The sequence below is a fragment of the Melospiza georgiana genome, chromosome 9, assembly GCF_028018845.1.
Source record: "Melospiza georgiana isolate bMelGeo1 chromosome 9, bMelGeo1.pri, whole genome shotgun sequence".
In the NCBI taxonomy this organism is placed as follows: domain Eukaryota; kingdom Metazoa; phylum Chordata; class Aves; order Passeriformes; family Passerellidae; genus Melospiza; species Melospiza georgiana.
In genome coordinates this window covers 17,210,476-17,236,186 of record NC_080438.1, presented here as the reverse complement: position 1 = coordinate 17,236,186, position 25,711 = coordinate 17,210,476, and the positions used below count along the sequence as shown (strand labels likewise).

Sequence of the window (25,711 nt, the reverse complement as noted above, 5' to 3'; positions counted from 1 at the left end):
TTTTTGATTACCATATTTATTGACTCTAAGTGGAAAAAACCCAACAAGTCTTAGTGGATTTGACTCAATACCATACATACTGTCTATACTCCCTGTTCACATAAATTTCAACTGAGAAAAAAAAATACACATTTTAAAGAAAAGTTTCTAAATTAATTTCATAAACAAACTTCCAATAAACTTCTGAGAGTTGGAAGGAAAGCTATTTCAAGAGTTATAGCTCATGTTTTCTGAAGCAAAACACTTGATGTAAAGCACACCTGACATCTGACTTCATACACCTCAAGAGGTTTTCTATGTAGTCTTCACTAAAGTGTACTTAATAAATGTTTCACAGTATCAGAGCATGAGTTCCTCCATCAGCTTTCCAACCTGTGAATTAGGTACTCACTGTAAACAATGCTTCTACAAAAGGACAGTTCAAATACAAATAAAAAGGGCATTAGTAGCCAAGTTTCTTTGGGAGATAGGTTGCATTTGGTTCTAACTTCCTTAAGAAAGAGCAGCAGACAAAAAGCATGGTAATCATTTCTATTATTTGAAGCTCTTCAGTTTGAAGAGCATTTGTAAAAACAGACCTGATTATAACAAACTGAGATTTGCATAATTAACTTTGAAACAAAGCTTTCTTAGTGATAAATGCATTAAAAGCTGACATAATAATGTTAAGACAAGCTATTTGTCAACTTGTCAGATATGTGTGCTGAAGCTTCCCTTCTAATTACAAGATGTAGTACAGCACAACTGATATTTTAAAATTAATACAGATGCTGGAATGTTTCTTCAATAGTAGTGCACTTCATCTGAGATTACCATGACAAAATATGAAAAGGAAAGAGGACAGAAAGCAATGATTTACAGACGTTCTAACTTTTCACTTAGAAATTCTTCCACACTGTCTGTATTCCACTTGAGGATGCTCAGTTCTTCTGCAATGTTCCCACTGTCGTCCAGCAGCTTCAGTACAGGGTCAGAACCACGCACATACTGGGGGAAAGGAGAGTCAGTTACCTTGGCTTGGCTCCACACCAACACTGCCCCTGCTCTCAAGTGATTTAAATCAGTTCAGGCTTCTGACTTGCATTTAATGTCAGAGAGGAAAGTGGAGGAACAAGTAAAATGAAGGGAGATGGTGCTGGGTGTCAGAAACCTCTCCTTGTTCTCGCTGGTGCACCACAGCAGTTAATGCCTGTGCAGAGGGGCACTGCCATTGGCCCGCCTTTGAAGGAGGCTATTTACTCCAATTGTTTTAAGTTACCAAAGCTAGCTTTTGATAATGAATGATTTTTTTTATATGATCAACAGCCTTTTTACCATTTTAGAAATTCTGAGTCACTCTAACAGGTCGAAGATCTATCAATTTCTAATGTAATCACATTCTTTCTTGCTGTGTTGTATCTGTGCCTACTATGCTTTGCTGGTAACATAATTCTTCAGCACTTCTCAAACTCACTAAGTTCTAAATTAAGTAATGCAAATAAAAGCTTTGAACAGTATTAGGAAGCTCTGACCATTTAAGTCTATGGAAAGATTTCCCCAGGAGTATTACACTGCTCAGCTGAGCTAACCTAGCTAGTGGCACCTCTATACAGTTTTCCAAAAGTCCTGTGAAATAAACAGATTCATTTGCACATTTTTTTTTTCTGGTAGTACTGGATACCAATTGTAGTCTAGACTGCTTTGATGTTCAATAAATCTATAAAGTAAAAAAAAAAAAAGAAACAGACGTACAGAAGGAGAGAAAGCTTTTGAAAGAAACTGGAGGACACGGAGACATGAATGCGTGAGACAGACAGAGGAAATCTGTTTTACATAGAATCTGCTGCTGAGAGGACAAATCACTTATTGCAGCCATGCATAGCTATGGAGTGATTCCAGATGGTGCCATTTGGGCAACAGAGATGGCAGGCACAAGATGTGAGACTCAAGATGTGCATCTTTAAAGTACACTTGAAGTTCACACAGGATTTTAAGAGGAAGGTGAAGTCTGAGATTAGATCTTGAAACCAAAGAATTGCTGGAGCTTAAGGCAGTGTAGCTTATGCAACTCTGCATATATGCAAGTCATAAGAAACACCATTCAGTATATGCATTTTTATAAAGCTGGATGTCTGAAGTATATAGAGAAAAACCAGCACAGTAGAACACAACAAGGGAATTCTGAAAGGGAGATGAAAAATCCAAGAATCACTGAATGTTATGGAAATGGCAGCTCTGTAAGAAAACTAGGGGAGAACAAAACAGGAGAAACTATGACAGAATTGAGTAAATCCAAGATATCTATACACTAAGAACAGAATATAAACATTCCTCAGATTCTTCCCATCTGCTATAATAATAATTTTTTCTTGAATTAAAACCAACCAAACAACAATAAAGTAAACCAGAACCTCACCACCACCAAAGAATTAGTACCAAACAGTTACTGAGCAATAAACAAATCAACATTACTAACAGGAACTTGTAAAGATTCACACTGGCAATGCAAATATATGTTATCTACTGAAGGATTACTTGATCAGCAAATAGGGAATAATCCACAAGACTGTCTCCACCAAATACAGTTCCTCTTAACATCACAAACAAAAAAGTTAGGCTATTACTTACCTTGATTTGCAACCCCCTGAAGAGTTTTGGCTTATCACTCCTGACGAAAGCTACAGTTTGGAGAAAAGAAAGAAAATCAAATTCTTCTCTACTTGCATAAAGTAGATTTATGTCAAATTAGTATTCCCCAATTTTTTTTTTAGTTATGCTTTAAAAGATATTTTAATGTTAAAATCTTACTACCTTCATAAAATTAATAATACTAAGCCTATTATGCCAAAGGAACACCTATTTTTGCTGGTAATCCAAAGAGGAATTCTGTCTGTTTGGATTTTCCTTGAACACTAGTGCAACTGTGGAAGGCAGTTGATCTGCACACCCAACTGGCAGCCTTCAGCAGCCTGGCCCATATGCTGCTGCTAGGCAATGTGAGGGAAGGCGTTGGAGCGATGGGAGCCTGGCTGAGGATCAGCGCTGGGAGGGAGGCTGGGAGTGACACCATCTCACAGCACCCTCCCCACTCTGCAGCTCTGCAGGCCAGGCACACAGGAAGCCGTGGGCAGAGGTGTTATCCTGGTGAGCAAGATGGTCAGTCTTGTCTTGCAGAGATCTCTGAGATTACGTGTTCAAAACCAGCAAGAAAACCAAGCTAGAAAACAGGGAGAGAAGCTCGTATTTCCTTTTCTCCTGACACTGCTGAAGGCAGTCGGTGTCAAGGCTCATGGGCTGTGAGAGAAGGCAGGTCTGAGGGGAGCTGCTGCTGCACCACTCCTCACCTGCAGCACCTGGCAGCAGCTGTTAACTGCAGCACAGCCCCTGCATCCCCACAGCCTTGCGTTAATTCTGAAAAGACAGTATGAAGTACTTCAGGACAAAGTGTGAGCATAATCCCCTACTTCCTAGCACTTCACCCTAATGAATGTCTGAGTTCCAGAAATATTTAAAATTTATTTAGAAAATAACAGTTCTCATTCTTCCTTTTCACATGCTAAAAGCTGAATTTAGTGTCTATATAGAGATTAAGTGGATTCAGGATGCTCCTGGAGTATGTCAGCAGCATCTCCCCAAGGATGAACCCTGTCAGTACAGACTGACTCCTACAACGGTGCCAGCTGCATGTTAAAGCTGCTTTTCCAAAGTTAGACAACAAAGAATCTCTCACAAATTGCAGTGCATCCAGCTGGTGCACAGGGATGAGTGCAACCTCAGGACTAATGTTTCATACTGCCTGACAAAGTGTAGTGCTTTCCTCAGTAATTGCACAGATATCCCCTGGCATCTTTGTACCTATCTTTACATTACTGCAGACAGTTCCCTTAACACTTTCTCAGCATGGTTATACAGTGGCACTTACTTTCTTCCCTCTTTCACCAGCTCCCGGTACAGAAAAAAATCATATACATTGCTTGCTGCACCAACTACTACACAATATAAAGAAGTTTAAAAAATACCAATGGCCCATGGAGCTGCCAGATGTACCAGGCCCCTGAAGAAAATGAGCTGTCTCACTCAAATTGTCTTTATTCCTTCTACAGACTATGCACTGATGTCATTGTAAGCTGTGCATAACAACTTCAAATAGCACAAAATAACCCGTACTTGCTCACATACTGCAGTTTGATTCTGATTTAAACTCAAAAATGTATTTTCAGCTTCAGTGTTCCCCATGCCCTTGTGACATGTTGCCTTGGTTGTCATCAAAAGTAACGTGCAAAAAAGCAGCACAGACATATATTATTATATGTTAAGTCCACAGACTGCTGAAGTGTTTCTGGAGGAATTTTTCCACGTTTTTCTTCAACTTAAATCTAAAGCTGAAATCAGTCTCTAGAGTTTTATATGAAAAGAGGGTTTTAAGAAGCAGTCAGTACAGTGGGTGACTAATTGCAAAATGGTACAAGAGCATAGTAAAATGGATAGAGTTTCTGAAGCAAATCTGAACTCTGGAACTTGATTGTAATAAAAAATTGCCTTTGGAAGGAACCTCAAGTTACAGCACTTCAAGCTTGTAACAGGTGTGAGGATTTGTTACTTGAGTGATAGATTATTTGATGAAAGCTTATTTGGACACGAGAGGCTGTTCTCTGGCTGCAGTGTTGGACTGAACAAGCTCACATAAAGTAGAAACAGCATTAGGTGGAAGAAGAAAGTATTCTATAGGCAGCATTACATTCTGCCACATTAAAAGTAGCTATTACACACTTGTATCAATGTCAAATGTCTAAATCTTCTGAAAGCTGAAGCACTACAGAATGCTTTTCCTGAAATTTTAGACAGCTGGAACTAAATTAGTTTCTGTTATAGCATATTTATTTCTAATGCTGATCATTGTGACTTTCTGCATCATTCACTTGAATTTGTAATGCAACAAAGAAAAACACTCAATGTACAAACAACTTAAATTTGTATACTCTGAATTTTGGAAGCTAAAATGAGAAACTCAAATACTGACATGTGTTAAAAACACAGATTACCCCATCAAATGCCTTTTTTTTTTTTTTTCTTTCCACAAAATCAGTCCTTGAGTTGAATTAGCAGCCTTAGAAATGATGAGGTTAGGAAGAGAGATGCAGCTACAGTGCACATCTAGGGACATATGACTGCTTGCTTATCATGGGATGTGGGGCATCTGCTCCACCTTCACATTGCTCCAACAGTGTCCCCTCTATACCCTGACATCAGCATTGCTTCTTATGGTTCTGTCTCTAAATGGTACTTGCACATCATCTATACACCATTAGTTAGTAGTCTGGTGTTTCATACTAAATCCTATTCAAGCTATCTCCCCATCTGCTTCTCTCTGTAGCAGCTTTAGGAATTACCCACCACAGAGAAACAAGCCTTTCTCTAAGCTATCTGTGGATGAGCAGGAGAGGCATTTTCCACCGTGACTTTTGCAAGATGAACCCTGAGCTCAGTGCCAGGACACCACGTTCTGAGGGATTAAATCCTGGAGCAGGAGTCAGAGCTGTTCTCCAGACACAGAGAGCTTTGCAAAGCCACTTCCCCTTGTGCTGCAGGAAATGATGAGCAGCACCAAAGCACTGCTGCTGAAGGCACTGCTGAGGCGCTCCTGAAGAGAGACAGGACAGCCCCACAACCACCTACAGCTACAGGCTCACAGAAGGATCAGGTGTGCATGAGCATTTTAAAGCCTGGACCCCACTGAACAGTGCTTTTAAAGAACTAAAAGAAGCCTTTACCTACAAACACAACACATTGGAGAACTCACTGCTACTGTCAGAATGTCCATTAGTTTCAATACAAAACATAGAGGTGTAATAAGAAAGTCTGTGAAAACGAGTTTGTTGGAGTTCAATCCCAGAGCCCTAAATGGATTCTGCAGGAATCTCAGGATCACTGAGGCCAAAAGGGCAAGCCTGTGTACATGCACAGACCTGCACTGTTCTCTGAGGTGCAGCAGGACACAGCATAAGAGAACTTCCTGACCCAAAATGGACATGAAACATCTCCCCAGGCAGAACAAACAGTTGTTCTGAGTTAACCTGCATAAACAGAAAGCAAGTGTAATGTTACTTCAGATAAGCTAAAGGGCAGTCTGCTTTCTTGGCCATGAATTATTAGACACAAGTTGTTTGAAAATAAGAAATTTTACTGGAGACACAAGTTAGTGCATAATCTTGCAAAATTTTATATTAAAAACGCACAAAGGGCTTGACCATACAGACTTGACAATTTTATACCTGAAATGAACTTGAATTAAAAACATTTTATTGAGCCATTCCCAATTATCAAGTGTTAAATCCATGAAAAAGACAAGAAACCAAAACAAAAGCTAGAGTAAGAGAGGGACATTTTATGAAGACAGGAAATTCCAATATTTAGTAATGCCCCCAATAGTAGAGCATTGCTAAGACAATTGGCAATATTTGCTAGAAATATGAAGATGTAAATCACTGGGCAAGACAAAAGCATCAATGTCTTCCCTCAGACATTTGTTTTGGGGACAAATACATGCTCTGCAGTTTTGAATATAGGATGAGTCTGCTTCCAAAGTTATGAAAGCTGAGCAAAAAGACTGAACTACAGCACACCACAAGCACTCATTTACATTTGAATGACTACAGCTCTGTACCTTTTGGGGACCTCAGTTTGAGATAAAAAATTAAATTTAAGAATTCATATGGCACATCAATAACTACTAGTGGTAGTCTCTTAAGTTACAATGCAGCTGTCCATGATTTTATAAAAAGCACCACATGCTTTCAGAAATGAATCCAAGACAGAGCTCCAATCAAACCTGAAGAAGAAGCTTCAAAAAATCCCAAAGACAGGGTGCTTTGTATAAGCAGTTGGGCAAGAGACATTTCTAAATCTGAAGGGAAGTATTGTTTTAATTTGTGTGTCATCTATTTGCAAAAGATTACAATGAAGCAATGCACGTCTCCCACTACAGTACCCATATTTCTTAGCAAGAGTTTTAGTGATGCTTTTATCTGTGCTAGATTTAAGGTTAGTATAATTTTCTAACTTTCTTTTGTCTGTACTTATGAATTGCAGATTAAATAACTAGGAAATGAGTGATCTTCATACAATACAATCCCATAAGAAATTACATTTTAGTAGCTAAAAGAATTCCCTTAACACTTGGAGAAGTTGGGTGATAGTGCTGATTGACTCTGAAGTCAGAGGATTTAATGTAGCTGCACTCAGCATGAGTGCAAGGATTAAGAACCTTGTTTCTAGAACAGATTTGCTGGAGCATGTCCATTTCTTAACTCACAAGGAGAGGTGAGAATTATTTTATTGAAAAAAGCAAAAGAATAGAGAGAAATATGTAAGGAATGTTCAATGAAAAAACCCAGTCTAATTCAGTTTTTTAAACAAACTGGAGAGAATGTGGGAGTCTAAACACTGATCTCCTGTCGGTTTCTCGGCTGTTTAGGTGGCCTGGAAAGGCCCAGAGTGACCTTGGGCAGCCCGGCGCTTCAAAGGACGAGGAGAGACTTCTGATCTTGCTTCGGTCTCAGTGTTTATTAATTGTTTATCTAAAAGATTTTCTTTCAGCCCAACAGAGGTCTGCACAGCAAGTCAGCCATGGGCACACTGCGAGTCCCCGGGGCGGTCACTTATCTTTATACCTAAGGTTACGTGTACAATATTTATGATTTTTCCCCAATACCTTCTATTCTTATTAACCGGTGCACTTTTAGTAAAGACCAATCCCAAAGTGCCACCATCACCACAGAAGATGGAGGCCAAGAAGAAGAAGAAGAAGGACAGGACACGCCCCAATTCCTCCATCTTACTTCTCTAGACCCCCCTGTACAGAAATTCTAAACCCTGTGTATTATACTCTAACTAACTTATCCCTTCACCATTCACCCCAGTGAAATCCTCCCATCCTCATACAGATGTTATCTCCTGTGTAGGATCAAAGTCCAGCCACCAGACACTTCTGGCAACATTCCAGGACTCCCGAGCCCCCCAAGGGTGGTCTTGGTTGCTCTGCACCCTCATCCTGAGGTGCTGAGATCCCACAATCTCCTATCTCATGGTGAACAGAACACAGCTGCCACTGAAAAGTCAACTTAAAACAAATATGCAAGATTAATCACTGGCCCAGCTAATTCATTATTCTGTTCCAGAGCCTCAGTTTTATGGATGTCTACCAAAAACTGTCATTGTGTTACCTGGTATATTAAGACATTGCTTCATCTATGAATCTTGTCACTTAGATTTTTAATATTCTACTTTAATGAAGAGCTTTTAAATGACAAATATTTAAGAACAGTTTTATACAGAACAATTTCAAAATATATGTAATATAGGAATTAATTTTAGAGTACAGCATTTATAATAAAGCACTTTATTTTAAGGGAAACTTATCAGTAAGAATATTTCAGTACTGAATTTAAAGGAGGCATACAGAAATGGGGTCTGCTATCAGACTTATCACAAGGAACTATCTGAAAAACCTAAGAGACATGGCCACATTCACAAATGCCAAATTTAGTGTTTGGTGTGACACTACAAACAGTAACATCCAGTTCAAGACTGAGATAACTTGCTGAAGACCAGACTTTCCATCCTCATGCTGAGGACTAGATTTTTGTCATCACTTCTCACTCCTTTGCTTTCCTATTATATACAAATATATTCCATATGTAATGATTCTCACATTTCAGGCACACAGGTGGACTGAGAACTGTTTATAGCTAAAGATTATATAACCAGTAATTTTGAAAGAAACTTTGACAAGGACCTAGCAACCCACAGCTTCTTCCAACTGTGCAACTTTTACAAACCTTTATTAATTCAACTGATTTCAATCCTTAACTATTTTAATATGTGAATCTCATAATAAAAAATCAAACCACAACAAAAAAAAAAACCAACAAAACAACACTGCTCATCCCTTAGCCAAATAAAACATAATCCAGATTTAGCCTGAGACACATCAAGTCTGTGGGACTAATCCAAGTGACAAAACAATTTACACAGGTACTTAGAGGCCAAGACTTCACAGTTATTAATCTCAGAATACAGTAGTAACATACACTAATCCATGTAATTCTAATATATACAAAGTCCTGCAATCAACAATGCCATTTTGTGTATATTCTGGGGAGAATAACCAAACACATCTAAACAAACTCTAACAAAACCCTCAGAGAAGCTATGGAAAAGGATTCAGGCATTTGTGATGGGACACTGCCAGTGACAGGCTACACAGCTGAATGAAGCCTACAAAGACAATGCTTCCAAAGCAGCAGCATGACCTCAAGGCAACCTAACTTCCATAACAAATGTCTCAAGATGGAGACATTAAATACTGTTTCTGTTAGAAGTTACAATAAAGGAGAAAATCTGGGTATTCTGAGGTTAATACTAGTGTGAAGACAAACAACAGCTGAAAGAATATTTTCTACTGCTTTTAAAAATTTCTAAGTATGCTTCTAATACATATCCCATCTTCCAATCTCTTCTAATACCCTAGCTGTAAATTTGGTTAAGATAAGTTTAGATTGAGTAGCTGCAGAAATTGGTGATGAAAACATAAAAAAAGAAATTTAAGTGCACTACTCTGTCCTTTCTTAATTCTTACTGTACCGAATCAAAACTGGTGGTCAAAACAGAGATCCTTTTCAAAAAACAATGAACTGTATCCAGCCACTTTAGAAAGTAACCTATATGATAAATGAAATGTAAACATTTGAGGAGGTTTAGATAACCAAGAATTGAAAGGGAAAAACAACCAGTCACAATTTTCGAGTTTTTCCTTTGCACCATCCCAAGTCTTTGGAACATGTCTCAGAGTGTGCACACAGCAGGAATTGAGGGCCATTTCCTTCAAGGACCTACATGTGAAGATAACTGAGCACACAATGCAGGCTGGAGTCAGGCTAACAGCTCAACCTTCTCCTTCAAACCTATGGCTCAAATGAGCACTTTCATGTCACAAATCCAGAACCATAAAGCAGCTTGAGTGAATGGGCAACAACAGTTGGAAATATTTTTATGTTTGCTAAATTTGAACATTCATGGAGATAATACAGACTCCTGTGCTAACAAAGTTATCTCCTCACGTCCCTCAGTATGACAAGTCATTTAAAGAATTCTCATTTGGACATTTTATACAGTGGAAAAGAGAAAAGAGCTTTGCTCCGGCCTTGTCATTCAACTCAGCTGTGTGGGCAGAGGTGGCAGGAAAGGATATAATGCAGTACAACTTATGTAAATTGTAACCTGCTTTAAAAACTTTTTTTCCCCACTTTTGTCAGCCAGCCTTCAAACAGGGAGGTATTAATACTTCCCACAGTAGATGGAGACTTGCTGCTTGTGCAATTTTAAATTCTAAAGCTACATTGGTACTTATGTCCATCTATGTCCAAAATACAGCATTAGGGAGTATGGTATTAGGGTCCTCATTTCAGGGAAAAACCCCAAAATAAACTATAGTACTGCTATCACTTAAGCTCTTCCCTAATTTATAAGAAAAGTCCAGTTTGAAATTTCTCACAGATTTTTTCCTGCAGCTTCCTCCCACCAGACACTGATGGCACTGAATTTCCTCTTGTTTTACTGTATTCTATTCCTGTTATCTGACTGTCATTATCCACTGATAAAACAATTATATGGCAGGATCTGTGAAAATAAAATCGTTCCATAAGCGCACAATATAATTTCATCTGGCAATTACTGGAGGCTGGTTCTATGAGTTTCAGGTCAATGCAACTTCACTGATATAATATACTGAATTTATGACTACTTGTAATGTACTTAAAAGTACCTTTTGTCATTCAGCTGTGATAATATTTCATATTTGAAGGAGTACTAGTGGCTTTACTTACCCTGGACTTGAGGGAACCTTCCCAATTTTCATCCACATACTTCTAGGACAGCTCCTGCATAAAGCTGTAATAATAAACAGAAGCTGTTAATGACAAAAGTAACTAAATTACTAGTTTATTTATAATGTGTTATCTGTTGAACTGTTTTTCTCTGAGGAGACAATATGATACTCTGTCAATGCTAATTACAAGTAAGATCCTAGACAGAATCACAGTTCCAGACCTGTCTCTGATTATGCAACAACTGACCCATTCACTCAGGACACATGGTAATTTTCATTCATTATACTAAAAATGTAAAAACAAAAAAAAAGATCTTTTGAGATATACTGTTGGTGTAAGCAAAGTTTCATTTAAAAATTGCAACTGGACATGTTACAACAGGAACTATGGATTAGTAATAGGAAAACTATTCCTTCCTTCCCATAGATACTAACAAAATCTCAATAAATTAAATTTTACTTTCCACTTTAAACCTAACTTGGACAGTGAAATACTTATAATAAAGACAAGGCAGTAATTTAAAATTTCCTATTTGGGCTACTGGTTGATTTTAGTTCATTGTGTTTGCAGAAGGAGGACAGATCACATTAACAGGCCTTAGGTGAAGTAATATGTACAGGCTGGGCTAACTTTGATACTTGCACTTAGATGTCAATCCCTCCTGTCTGCTATGCAAGATATTCAGTTTCAGTCTCTTTAAAATATATATTAAATTTTATATAATATCTATAAAAACCTTATTATCTTGCATACTGTCATATTTTTAGGCTATTTTGTGATTCTTTTTGCAACATGCAAATGGTTCTATAGTTTGATGAATCTTAGATAAATTGACAACATATTTTCCAGCTACTAAAATAGAACTTCATACTCCAAAGTAAGGCATTTTAATATTACACATAGTATATATACTATAGATATATAATACTGTATACCAAATCACATCCTTCTAAGCCTTAAACTCCACTGTCACAGATTAGCAGACAGAATGAGTTTAATTTAAAAAAATTTAATTTATTACCTTTCACAGACAATTAAAACCTCTGCTTTCATGTTCTTTTAGACAGTGTTTTCATAACAAAGGTGCAAGTCTGAGTACAGAAAATATAACCTTACTGAAATTACATAAATTCATGCTTCACTTAAAATAGGAACTGTGAACACAAGTAATTAAAACTAACTTTCACGAACCCATCTGAAAAAGCAAACCACACATGATAAACAGACATCTCCAAGACAATTTTATTAACATTCCATCACCGATTGCATGGAGGCATTACAGACAACCAAAAATACATGTTCATTTCTGAATATTCAAATTCTGATTCAGAGCCAACTCCGTATTTACTGAAATACTATGAATTAGAACATAACAAATACTCTAATGATTTGCAGGGAAATTACAACTTCTCTCTTGCATGAACTAATCAATAATCATTACTTCCATGGGAAGCTGAAAAGAGAATGTTACACTGCATTATCTGTTCAGAACAGCATCTCAGAAATTTGCCTAGCTACAGATACATTTTCAACTAAACATTGTATTTAAGATAAAAATCTAAGATTTGACTGTTGAAACCCAGAAATACTATGAAACAATACTCAAGAGATCATAAATACTAGACTTTTTAAAAGCTTTTTCACCACCCAACTCAAGGTTTTAATTAAAAAAGGCAGTGATAAACAGCTCAGATACTAGCTGGCATTATTAAAATTTCTCCTGAATTAAAACACGAAGTAATTACAAAGATGGAGGAAACATGGCACAGGGTTCATAAACTTCACTTACCTTGTCCTTCTTTTTTTTTAAAAAATTCAACAGTTCTATCAGCAATCCTAGATTTAGATATTCCTTTAAATACTCACTAAATATATATTCTGATTTCTCTGATACTGACAGCTATCTGCATTTTCTATCAATAAGTCAGTATAAAGAAGTAGACAAAGGAATAAATAACCTTCTATGTAGTTAATTATTTTATGTAAGTCTATCACAAGATAAGTACACTCAAATTTAGGACAACAGTAAAATGAACATTTCTGAATTCTTATGACTGCAAATTATTCTTAGTCTTTTTCCTTCCAAACATGAATTTTTATGGAACAAAATCACTGCAGAAATCTAAAATATGTAAGACATTTTGTAACCCTCACTACTCCCAGTTTATAACTCCTGCCCAATATCTTATAGAAATTTAACAAAGAAAACAGCTCAATCATTGATGTCTACATTTTGAGCTTGTAATTCTGCCATAATTGAAACCCAAATGTTCTCAGACAAAAAGGTTTAGATTCATGCTGGGAATAACAGCTGCTTTCTCGATGGCTAGACCACAAAAAAAGAAAAATCAACTGGCTTCATTTATGACTGTAAACAAAGGTGTCTTTTGCAAAAAACCCAGGTTTAGTCACATCACTTAGCCCACCACAAAAGCCTAGTTGTTAATATCTACCATCTCATTGTGTCCAGAGCAGATGTTCTCCAAATTTCCTTGTGAAGGCAGCCACTGTGTTCAAGTATTAGTAAGAATGACATGTATCATATGGAGGCACAAACATCTTGAGCCAGTTCATTACACAATGCTTAACTCATGAGTTAGTTCATTTTAAAGCAATGCTTCACTTGTTTTAGTGCTCATGAAAGTGAGTCTAGTACTAGAAGCAATGAAATAAAGGCATTCTAAACTATTACTGGTGTCCATGTTAAAACAAGTGCTGATTCATGTCTGCATCTATAAAAAGAACTTAGATTTTTTATAACATTCTAATAGCATGTTTTCTAAAGCTACTGTGACAATATTTGAACTTTTCCCTCATTTTTTCCCAAAGTATCAACCTGAGTTCAGTTTATTTCAAAAGTTTTTGGAGAGCATCTGAAACTCTTTTACCAGTCCATACTGATGCAATCAGGTGGCTCTTCACAAATGAAAAGAGACAAACCACATTATTGGTCATGCCTGCTTTAATTATGAAAGAGAATGCTAATTACATCAGAATAACACCTTTCTGCATAAGGATTATGCTAGTTAAAAATATGCATTGTAAAAATAAGGAACTTCTTTAACTTATATGAAAGAAAACGTTTCAGCTGCTATTAGGAAGAGAATTGAAGCAATTTCTGCAAGACAAAATTCCAGCAGTGCCTCATTTCTACACTGATATGGTATTGTTATCACAGTTTCTCATGGTGAAGACTCCAAAAGAAAAGTGACATTCCTGCTACATAACCTTAAATGTTTACACCCAAATAGGAATTCAGACCAAACTGAACGGCAAAAAGTGGTATTGAACAGAGATTGCTCCCTGATTGTAATAACATTCTGTTAGATCAAAGGTGACAAAAAAGTTTAAAAAATACAGCAAGTTATAGCTAATTTTACTTCTATGACATTTACATTTTGCACACTGATTTCTTGTAATTATTAATTCGAGGTGACCCTGCCTGACACAGGTTACAAAGCGTCATTCAGGCTGGATTTGTACAGTTGTTTGTACTCAGCTGACAGTACCAGTCTTAAAACGTGAAATGAAACAGGCTGTTAAGGCACAGCCACAAAGGGGCAATAGCCACTTTATGGTACCTGGATTCTCTCCAGTATGTGCATACTGTCCTCTCCTAATATCAGTTTAAAAAATACAGTTAAGTTCGGAGAAAAAGCAGAAAAACAAACTTATGACTACAGCTAAACCTCTAGAATTTGCACTTGCCTCAGGTAAAATACTATCTTCCACTAAATCTTTAGTAACAACTCTCTTTCCAATGTTAACACTGTCTTTATGAAATTCACTGCAATTCTAATTTCATATTATGATATAAGCAGGTCTGCAGAAGACAGCTCCTCATCTCCTATTGACTTAAAAAGATTTCAGAAAAATATGGATGTTATTATTATTAATGGCCAAAGTTCCTTCATTTATGCAAAATGGTACTGTTGAAAAATAGGGTAAATTTTATGAAAGCATGCAACTTAATTTTTACTGTGTTCCAGCCACACACACAGAAAGCAAACCAGGTTAATTAGTATTTGTTCTTCCTAGAAATTTACAACAAAAATAGATTTTATTGGAAGTTTCTTCTAACTAGCAGTTCATTTGTGACTTTTACTAGAAAACTAGTCTTCTAAGCTAGAAACCTTCACAAGAATATACACTGAGATACAAACTATAAAATATTTTCTGTGGGAGAGAATGCACTTATAGGGACAGCTCAAGGTTTTCAAAATCCCTTTTGTCTTTCCTTTTCCTGGAGGCAGAACATGAGTAAGAATCTGTGGGTTAACAGGGAGCAGTCAGAAAGCCTCACTGCCAGGAACACTATGAATTACTGCTCTATAATACAGCAAGCCAAGGAAGTCATTGCTACACACACACATCATTCTGAACTGATGTCATCAGTAAATTTAGCAACAAAGCAACTTCTGCCACTGACAGCTCATTATCCTGTGAAGGGACATGCCTAACTCTAAATAAGAGAGTGGAAACAGAGTCCAACAGTCAAAAACCAGTTATGTGAATGAGTGCTACTCCTGTGATTAGTGATATGTATTGCAGGCAAATTGCTCTGAACAAAGCTGAGCAGAACCTAAGCTCTCATTTATTCGTGGGGAAGGAAATTCCAGCTGAGTGTAAAGGGTGAAAACAAGTTACAATGATGGTGTTTATTCACTGAGGAATTTACTAAGGAAGACTACAATCCGCATTCTTGGAGATCCTCAGAACTTTGAGTTCTGCTTTGAGTAGAAGACTCAAGAGACTTTTTATTCTGTACATACAATATATAGTTGTGCATTACTATTCCATTCTTCAGCATTTAGGAAATGTGTCATCCATCACTACTTTTGGTGTTAAATGATACCCTCCTTGCAGGACTCTATAAACATTTGTGCTGTTTAAATCCAGCAACCACCAAAAAGTTCCAAACCAGCTTCTGCTCCTGGCAGCCTGTTTTTATTAACTTTGGTCTCTGCAATGTTTGGTGTAAGTTCATGTGAGCAAGAGATCTGGCACGAGAGTGAGACAGAAAATGGAGAAGCTGAGCAACCACCAACTTTGGGCCTCTGGAGCTGTCACTTAGATCAGGTGGTGTGAATACCCAGTTTGAGTGGAACAGAGAAGGGTGGCAGAAATAGGGCTCCTGTTTACTGGCTCTCACTTGGAGCCAGTCAGAATGGTGCAAGTGAAAGAGTACAGACAGGAAGCTAACAGGCCAGGTTTCAATTCTGGACTATACCATCTGATTCTATCTGAGCACCTACTTACCTCTACAAGTAGAATCCCTGAATATCTCTTTTATTCCCCAGTCTGTGCTTTTGTTAAAAAATAATGCATCTTAGAGTTGCAAAGAATACACTGAGAACAGATCTCAGGAGGTATTCATTTGATCTTGCTTGCACATTTCATTAATTTTGAGACTTTTACTTTTTGAAGTTTCTTCAACAAATGTAGAGTCAAATGCCAGTGCTTTATCTAGATGAAGGTCAATCTTAATTAGCTAAAGGTATTCCACTGACCAGCACATTCAGTTGTTGATGCACATCAACAACTGAAACTCACATTTATAGTTTCCCTAATAAGATCAGAAAGAGCTGTTCCATGGGTAAGGCTTACCCTATTACAGACAGATAATGTATTTTATCTTAGTTTATCTGACAGAGATGAACACTTGGTGAATATGAACCAAACAAAAGACAGCAAATTTCTGTCTTAGGCATTGACTAGTTAGCTGCACTTCCCTTATCTAGGACTACTTCTTATCAACATTAATTTTCATTGCCAATAACATCATGTACAGAGGGAAGGGAAAGAGTGTACATGGTGAAGTTCTTGAGAAGGACATCCACTGCAGCACACTTTTAATACAAGGAATGGTTGTGGGTAATATTTTGAAGCAACAGTACTGGTAAGAGACTTTCTCAGTTAGGGAGAACAATGCCATCTTAGATTCCCTAACCTCCCCCTCAATAGAGCCCATAAAATCATCCCTGTATGAACTGCATGGGACACTTAGTTAAAAGCAAACTTTGAAAGGAGATCATATGACATATTAGTCTTAATTACAAAGTTCTGATTATTTACTTGAATGTTAAATAAAATATGCTGTCATTGGATCACACTATTGTTGAAATCACACTTGCTAGAAAACCAATGAATTTCAATCATTTTTGTGTAACATGTTAGAAATAAGGAAGTTACAGTTTACAGTCAGGTAAAAACACAATTTGATTTTTTATAAAGTATCAAAGAGACTTTACAGAACACATCAAAAGACAGAAAAAGATGTAGGTTTTGAGAAACAGCTAGAATTAAACTAAAATTCTAATTAATTTCTGTAAGTATTGATATGACTTACTTTACATCTCTGAGATGTCAATGAATTCTAAGTAGCTCTGTTTTTAACCATTGAGTTGAAAACCAGAAGTTCCAATGAGAGTAGACCTATTCATGTTAAGAGCCTCTGGCAGAACAAGAGAGCAGTCAACAGCAATTTGAGTGTAGCACTCTAATTAGTGTAATGAAAAGAAAAAAAAAAACAACCTGAAAAATGAATGTAAATTGGGTCACACAGGAGTAACCAGAAACATTAAAAGCACTTCTACTTATTTTACTTCCAGCAATTATTTTGAGTTTTATAAACTTTTTTTTGAGTTTTAAAAAGTAAGTCCGAACAAGAATGTTATTATTCTTGTTCAGACTTGTCACCTTATTCTTCCTTATAATTCATGAGAGCACATTTAGGAATTCTATACATGTAAAAGGGTGGAGTTTTAAGAAAGCTTTCAATTTGTTTTGTTGTTTTTTTAATAGAAGAAGCACCTAGTCATTACACCTGGTGTCATGTTTTCTAAGTCACCAAACACTTTAACAATACCACATGACAAATACTTGACAGCAGAATTTTAAAATGTTGAAGTTCAACACATATTGGTGAGCAAAATATATTTTTCAAAGCTTCATTTAGATATATTGATACCTTTTATGGGTTGTAGGAATCCTGCACAGTGCAACTATAAAATTTAATGTATTGCAAATTTTATCACAGAGCTGATTTTTAAAATCAATGTGGATTTTGACATGCATATATAATTGAGACAAATCTAAGGTTATAATATACAATTAATGGAATGTGCTTATGGCTGTGTCTGAAGTGATCACACAGCCTGTGTGAAGCTGCAGATGGAGTGCAGCTATTTTCAGCTACTGCAGAATATGGACAATCTCTCCTGCTACTACAATTTCACGCACAGTTAGCTTCACCTCCATTTCATCCTTCTCTGTTTTACACACCAGCAGCACTCTGCATCTGACAGACTGAGGCACAAAACTTGCAGCTGTCTAAAGCAATACTGTTTAAGCTGGCTTCTGAATTAGTGTCAGACTGCATACAAAATCTCTAGAGGAGGAGAAAATAACCAAAACAATTTTCATTTTACCCACAGTCCAATTATGAAGTAATTAAAATATTTCACCGGACAGGTGTCAGCAGAAGTTCAGAGCAAGACAAATTTTGTGTAACAAGAATATCTCACAGCTATTTTCCACAATGTCAATTCACAAACTACTGGACCAATAACAAGAGCAGGATTAATAAATACACTTCTTTCAAGGCTATGAAACAGTTCAAATCTGTAAACATCTCATTTAAGGTTGCACTGATACTGTGCAGCATAAAATATTTTTAGGCCTGAGGATATTTCACAGACCATTTGTGAAAAGCAGCAATTATGTAAAAAATCTCAGACAGATGTGCTATTACCTTTAAATTCTCATTTAGAACTCAGGCACAAGTCATGCAATAAACTAACTCTTGCTTTCCCTATTTCTGATATTTGCCACATGGCTGCAAAGACAGTAAAATTAAAATCCTGAAGCATGTCCTGGAACTCCAGGAGCTGCCAAGGCTGTCTGCAGCAGGCAGCCAAGGTGCTGTGCCACCTCTGGGGAAGCAGAGGTGCCACAGCCCCAGCAAAGCCCAGAGCAGCCCTGCCTGGAGCTCAGCAACCTGCCAGGCTGCCAGTCACAGTCACACATCTCACACTGACATGCAGGGCTTCTGAGTAACACGAAAAACTCTACAAGCAAGAGGGTAGGAAAAAAAAACCTTTAAGAACTTTCAATATTCATTCACTCTTTACTATCAAATTGTCATTAGAAGGAAGATTTCTGTGGTAACAGGAAAAAAAACCAAGGAAAATAAAAACTACAGCAAAAGACAGCATTCAGTTTTCATAGTCTGCATACCTAGCATGAAAATTCTTGTTTAGTAAGAAGCTACTAAAAATTATACTGTTAACTTTTATGTAATGGTAAAATCTCAAGCTCAATTACAGACATCTGTTACAACCAGCACTATGTAAAAACACAAGTCATATCAAAATGTGATGATTCTGAATACAGTCTGTTAAGATAATATTAACAGTCTCCAAACACTAATTTTCCACTGGCTAGTCTTCAAGAGAAATTAAACCTCCTAACAACTGCCAGATCTGAAATACACATTTCTAAGCAGTAGTACCAGTATAAAAAATTTCCACTTTCTGAAACAGCATTCATAATAAAATTAGAAATGATGCTATAAGAAATCATAATGTTAGAACAATCCAGTATTTCCATTCATGCACACAATATGGGAAGCCTGCATTCAAACTCAGCTATGAAAATACTATCAGAATCACTCCCATACTTCAAGCTTGCCATATTAGCTACAAATCTCAAATATCATTTGTATTACATTTCTTCAGAAATATCACAGAAGTAAGGAAAGATAAAGTAATAATCAAAATCTACATTGTTCACATTTACTACAAAGCCCAACCCCAAGAAAATGAAACTGGGTAAAACACAAATAGATTAAAAAAACAACTTATAAGATATAATTCCTTGCTTCCTGTGAATATACAAGGAAATCTGGTCCCCTATGAAAGAATTTGTCAAACACCCTTGAGACCCTGTCCAGCTCTGTGCTATTTACTTTACTTGATTGATCATGACTAAAATAGAAAAAGTTTTCAGACGAATAATGTTTACAATGTGAAGTCCTGACCACAAAATGGCATTTGCTTATCCCTACACAGAAAGTGTAATTATCCACACAATGAGATCTAGGTCTGATTCAGGAAATTAAGAAGACTCTTTATTAATTTAATTTCTGTTATTTGATCCAAATTTTATTAATACAATGTTCACAGCACAAACTAACTTGCATTCTTAAGTATGTTATTGATAAATTGTTAAGACATTTTTCTCAGAAGTTACATTGACAGAAATGTAACATAGTTCCCAAAGCTTATTTTCCCATCAAATGACAACAGAAATTGTCCTGCTCCATAAGTTCTTGTGCTACATGTTGTGCACAGAGGCAAAACTCTGAGAATATCACCTGAGCAAATGAAAGCATCCTCTCTTCACTTGAGGACACAAAGCCTCACTGCTGCTGCCAGCACAGCTGTCACTGAGCATGCTGGAGACTCTTTCTGTTCTGGCACTCCCTGTTGGTACATTTCCTTAGACTTCATTCTGAAACCTCAGGTTTTGTGTTTGCATAGGCATAGTTATGTACATATATATATATATATATATATGTATATATATGTATATATATATTTATTTATATATATTTATATTTATATATATATTTATATATATATATATGTGTGCGTGTATATATATGTATGTATGTGTATATATGTATATATATATGTATATATATATGTGTGTGTGTATATATATATATGTATCTATATGTATCTATCTATATCTATATGTATACACATGTAAAAGAACTGGAGCTTCCCCAGAGACAAACTTTCCCTTATCAGGTTCACATATCTAGCAAAGAAAAAGCCTTACATATCAAGTCCCAGAAGGATTGTATTGAAATATGACTTTGTTAATGCATAAAATTTACTACTAAAGTCTGTCAATATTAGGAGGCTACTAATTAAACTATGAATTCTCTGCCAAGCTCAAACATATGCTTCTTGATACTTAATATATTCTACCTAACACTGTCATCAGTGGTTTTATTAAAAATTAAAGGCAGACTTTCTTTTTTAAATATTAGGCTGAATTTAATTGACAAGAAAAACCTGCTAGATTTGCTCATTAATTTCATTATGTCAGTTATTTCACTATCTCCTAGCCATTAAAAATGATTTCAGCACCTCTCATCCTTGAAACCTCTACTTTCTTGATGATTAATTTGTCTTCACTATATTCTAGAACACTCTTACATTACCACATATTAGAAAACGTGGATTCTTTTCAAGAACTCTAAAAATTCTTCATTGATAACATACCTTAAGGATTACAGATATTTATTTACTATAGAAAAGGAAAGGTTTTGCTTTGAACAGATTGAAGCACAGCATGAACTCTTGGAGAGATCATTCCCAAAATTTCCAGCTGTTCTGGATATATCTGCATATATTCCCAAAATTTCCAGCTGTTCTGGATATATGTGAATATATTCCCAAAATTTCCAGCAGTTCTGGATATATCTGTATATATCCCAAAATTTCCAGCTGTTCTGGATATATCTGTATATATGCCAAAATTTCCAGCTGTTCTGGATATATCTGTATATATTCCCAAAATTTCCAGCTGTTCTGGATATATCTGTATATATTCCCAAAATTTTCACCTGTTCTGGATATATCTGTATATATTCCCAAAATTTTAACCTGTTCTGGATATATCTGTATATATTCCCAAAATTTCCAGCTGTTCTGGATATATCTGCATATATCCCAAAATTTCCAGCTGTTCTGCTGCAGGATGGAATTGAGCAGTCCTGCTCCTATCAGGTTTGTGCCACTCCAGGAAGTGACTGGAGGCTGCAGCAGCCCTTTGTAGCCTGGCACTGATCTCAGCTATCCTGGCCATGGTGCTACAGGTCAGTGACAAAGCAGGAGCTGTCACCAAGCCCCACTCTCCTTATCCCCCTCTTCTGCCCTCTTCCAACCCCAAAGAATCTGGATATAGCTCCCAACCATGGTCATGTCACACCAGGGAAGGGCTGCCAAAGAACCAAACCTTGCCCTGTTGGGACAGGGACATGGTTTCACAGCAGCATGGCAAGTCTGCAAACCCAGAGCCTGTACATGCAGGAGTAACTGCTGCATTTCCCTCTTGAGATGCTAACACAGGTTCTCATGTACCATAATGTGACATGTTAAATTATTCCACGAGGGATTTGGTGCAAAACTCACCTTTCTGGTTTCCAGCTGAGCTTCTTCCTGGCAGCACTCCCTGCAGAAGGGATCCAGCTGATTCAGACTGAACTGCCCAAGGAGGTTGCAAGAACTGCACAGCAGGTTACTGGAGAAGCCCAGCTCTCTGCAAGCTTCTGATGACAACTGTGCTCCATAAACACTCACCTGGAAGTCAATACAATGTTGCACTTAGTATTAATTATTTTTTTAAAAGATGGTTTTAAATGCTGTAATGATTAGAAAGAACGACACAGTAGTATAAAAAGCCCCAAAGGAGCATTCTAAACTCTGCTGAAGCTACATATTAATTATGGCTGACTTATTAAATTAATGATGGTAGTAACTAAAACCATTTTCTTGCATCTCACCATCCACCCCTTTGAAGCTTTACTGTCATCTTTTCACTTCACTGTCACTGCTGCATCTGCTCCCTTGGAGCAATGACAGGGACAGACAGGGCATTGTCACTGGGCTCCCAGCAGCCTCTCTCTCTCCTGACACCTTTGCCCAGCAGATCCCCAAGCAATCCATGAATACAAGGCCAATGCTCTCCTGAGGATTTTATTTTGGGTTGTGTGTGTGTGACAAAGAACCAACCAAAACACCAAGAGTGTATGGAAGGAAGTAAAGGTTCCATTACATGATAATTCCTCCTTCAAGCAGTTTTGGTTACACAGCAAGCTCAAAACACCTTTAGAATAAAAGTACAGAGAAGCAAAGCAAGAAATAAAGATAAGGAAGTCTCTATCCCTAATATTTTTACTCCATTTTTAGTATCATAACTATTATATTTTCCTGAAACAATAAATCACTAATCATAATAAATGTCTCTGACTAGGACTGGAAAAAAACTGTCACACTCCAGAAGGCAAATTCCCATCAGAACAAGATAATTTCAGACACTTAGCAAGTGACGTGCCACATTTCATCAGCGTTTGTTCTTTCAAAGCTTTGGCTCCAAATCTACGCTACACTGTTGCTTTGTTTTCACACCAATAATTTCCTCTATTAAAAAAAAGGCAGCACCAATACAAATTATTCTAGGAAGCGGGCAGAAGTAGAGCCCAATCTCCGACATGGAAAGCAAAGAGGCGGCCACGGCCTCAGGAGCGGGAGGAGACGCCCGCGCCTCCTGCCCCGGGACACGTCTTAGGCCGCCTCCCCCGCCCTCACAGCCGCTCCCCGTCTCAGGAGCTGCAGCCGCGCTCAGCCCCGAGCGCGAAGGCGCCGGATCGGCTCTCACCGCCTGCAGCCCCAGGAGCCAGCAGAGCCAGCGCCGCCCCAGCGCCCCCAGCTCGGCCGCCGCCGCCATCTTGGTGCCGGAGCGCCCCTGCCAGCGCCGCCGGGGGCCGCGGAAGGACCTCACCCATGGCGGGTGACCGACACACCGCCTGATGCGGGGGAGCACAGACTAGCTCCCAGCCCCCGGCACTGCGAGCACAAACTGCTAACCTAGAGTATCTGCTGGAATTCTAGAGTAAAGACATTTTATTCTGTTCAGAGCAGTGCTTCGCTGCGGGGCTGGAGAAACTGCCGTTCTCCAACGCTGGTCCGGCATTGCGGAAACAACCCCAAATGAAGTCCTTTCCCCTCTCTCGGGAGCTGCCAACCGGCACATCGGCCTCCAGCCCGTGACTGACAGCCGGTCTGACCAATAGTGTTGTGCTTTCCCCACGGGCAGCGGGGCCTGCACCCAACGAGGTCGGGCGGATGGGCGGAACTGTAACCGGCGCCCTCCAATCAGAAAGGGACGCATGTAGGCGGGACATCGCCCCGCTCCGGCGGCTCAGCGCGGCGGGGGAGGCGGAGCGATTCCCTCTTCGGGCCAATCGGAGCGCGCGACGGGCGGGGCGGCGGCAGCACCGCCCAATGGCGGGGGCGCGGGGCGGGGCCCACCGCGGGGCCCGGCGGCGGCGGCGGCGGCAGGGGCGGGGGCGGGCGCGCGGCCGGGCGTTCGGTTGCCGAGCAGCGCGCGCAGGGCGGGCGGGGCGCGGCGGGGGCCGGGCCGGGCCGGGCGGGGCGGGCGCGCTGCGGGCCGTGCGCGCGGCGATGTGAGAGCGGCGGCGCCGGGCCCTGTCCGCGCCCCCGGCCGCGCTCCCTCCGTCCCTCCTCGCCCGCGCCGTCCCCGCGGCTCCCGCCGGCCCCCGCGGGCCGGGCCCCGCGTTATGTCGTGATCCCGGGCGGGCGGCGCTGCTGCTGCTGCTCATGGGGCTGCTCAGGATTATGCTGCCGCCCAAGTTGCAGCTGCTGGCGGTGCTGGTGTTCGGGGTGGCCGTGCTGTTCCTGGAGAACCAGATCCAGAAGCTGGAGGAGTCCCGCGGCAAGCTGGGTGAGCGGCGGCGGGCGCGGCCGGGCGAGGCGCGGGGGGCGGCGGGGCTGAGGGAGCGCGGCCGGGCCGGGGGAGCCCCCGGGCGCTGCTGCCCTGGCTCCGGGCGCTGCCGTGCCCCGCTGCACGGACCGGCTCGGTGCGGGCGGCCGCTCTGCAGCCTTGGCCTCTGAGTTCGCTTGTTTGTTCTGCGCGATCGGGAGAGCCGTGCCGGGTCAGCGCGGGGAGGACAGACGGACAGACGTGTCCGCCGTGCCCGAGGGCTCTGGCCGGGGCGCGGTGCTCCCCTCACGGCCGGGCCGCCCCTGCCTCCGCAGGCACCTGCGAGCCGGGAGAGCAGCGGCCGTGTGCCCAAACTGAGGCGGCTGCTGCTGCAGCGAATTACCACCTTCTTCACATCTGATTTCTAATTCAGACCAACGTTTTACCAACGCTTGGCACCGCAATGGAAAGCGCGGTGTAAAGAAAAGAAATGCTCTTAATGACAAATGGGTGATTTGTTTATCTCACATTTAATGTAGGATGTTATTTTCTGCATTTACTGAGTGTAGTTAGTGATTTCCTAGACTGTCACTGAGCTGTACTTCAGTGAATAGCGGACTAGAAATCTCTTGTGTAAAATTTCTTTTACTTTTCCTGCCTTAAAAGGGTATTTTTAGAGTAATATCTGCCTAGTGGGTAGCATCTTACTACTTTGTCTGTTGTATATAAGGCTGCAGAACTTGTGAAGTTTTTGCATTTCTTAATTAAGGGTTTCCTGGATGTGAAAAAACCATTCTCAACCTAGTTTGTGGTGCCTAGGAGTTGTGAAAACAGGGCACTGAGACTTCTGGTGTATACAAGATAAGGAACTGGTTCACAAACGTTGTGGATTTGCTTTCTCCTGTTATTTGACTATACTAAAATATTTACATTATTAACAGTGGTTAACAGTGTAAATTTAAGTTTGTTGGAAGAAAAGTGCACATCGTGTTCCTTCTGGAGTTAACAGTAAAGTGGATTTGAGTGACATGGGAAGTTTAACAATGAGTTTTTAACAGAGTCCACATAACTTAATGTTGAGCTGTATGAATGCCATGGGATTTTACTTCACAGCATTTCTTTTCCACTCCATTCTCTCTGAGCTGCACATCAGTGATTAGGACCTGGAAATTTCAGTGGGTGGCTGCTTGAGTTGAGGGAGGCCCTTACTCTGCATACTTTTCACCTGAAAGTTCTTATCCATTATAATCGAGGCTCTTTTTTTGCAGGGTCTCAATAACTGTAAACAAACATTTGAAGAAGAAAATGAATGAAATTGGAAGATAAAC

The 25,711-nt window shown here is 39.3% G+C and overlaps 2 protein-coding genes across 2 annotated transcripts in view; one reads left to right on the top strand and one right to left on the bottom strand.

Annotated features, from left to right (window-relative positions):
- SELENOF (selenoprotein F) lies at positions 1-23,424 on the bottom strand. The gene is made up of 5 exons (XM_058030634.1): positions 23,319-23,424; positions 22,073-22,240; positions 10,863-10,926; positions 2,608-2,657; positions 1-987 (listed from the first exon to the last, which is right to left on the bottom strand). The coding sequence occupies exons 1-5, from the start codon at positions 23,385-23,387 to the stop codon at positions 856-858; spliced, it is 483 nt and encodes a 160-aa protein (XP_057886617.1). The 5' UTR covers positions 23,388-23,424; the 3' UTR covers positions 1-855.
- Positions 23,425-24,182: 758 nt separating this feature from the next.
- HS2ST1 (heparan sulfate 2-O-sulfotransferase 1) overlaps positions 24,183-25,711 on the top strand; it is a 78,200-nt gene continuing 76,671 nt past the window's right edge. Inside the window, exon 1 of the mRNA XM_058029873.1 lies at positions 24,183-24,404. Coding sequence (XP_057885856.1) covers positions 24,281-24,404 — 124 coding nt within the window. The 5' untranslated portion in view covers positions 24,183-24,280. The remainder of the gene's footprint in view (positions 24,405-25,711) is intronic.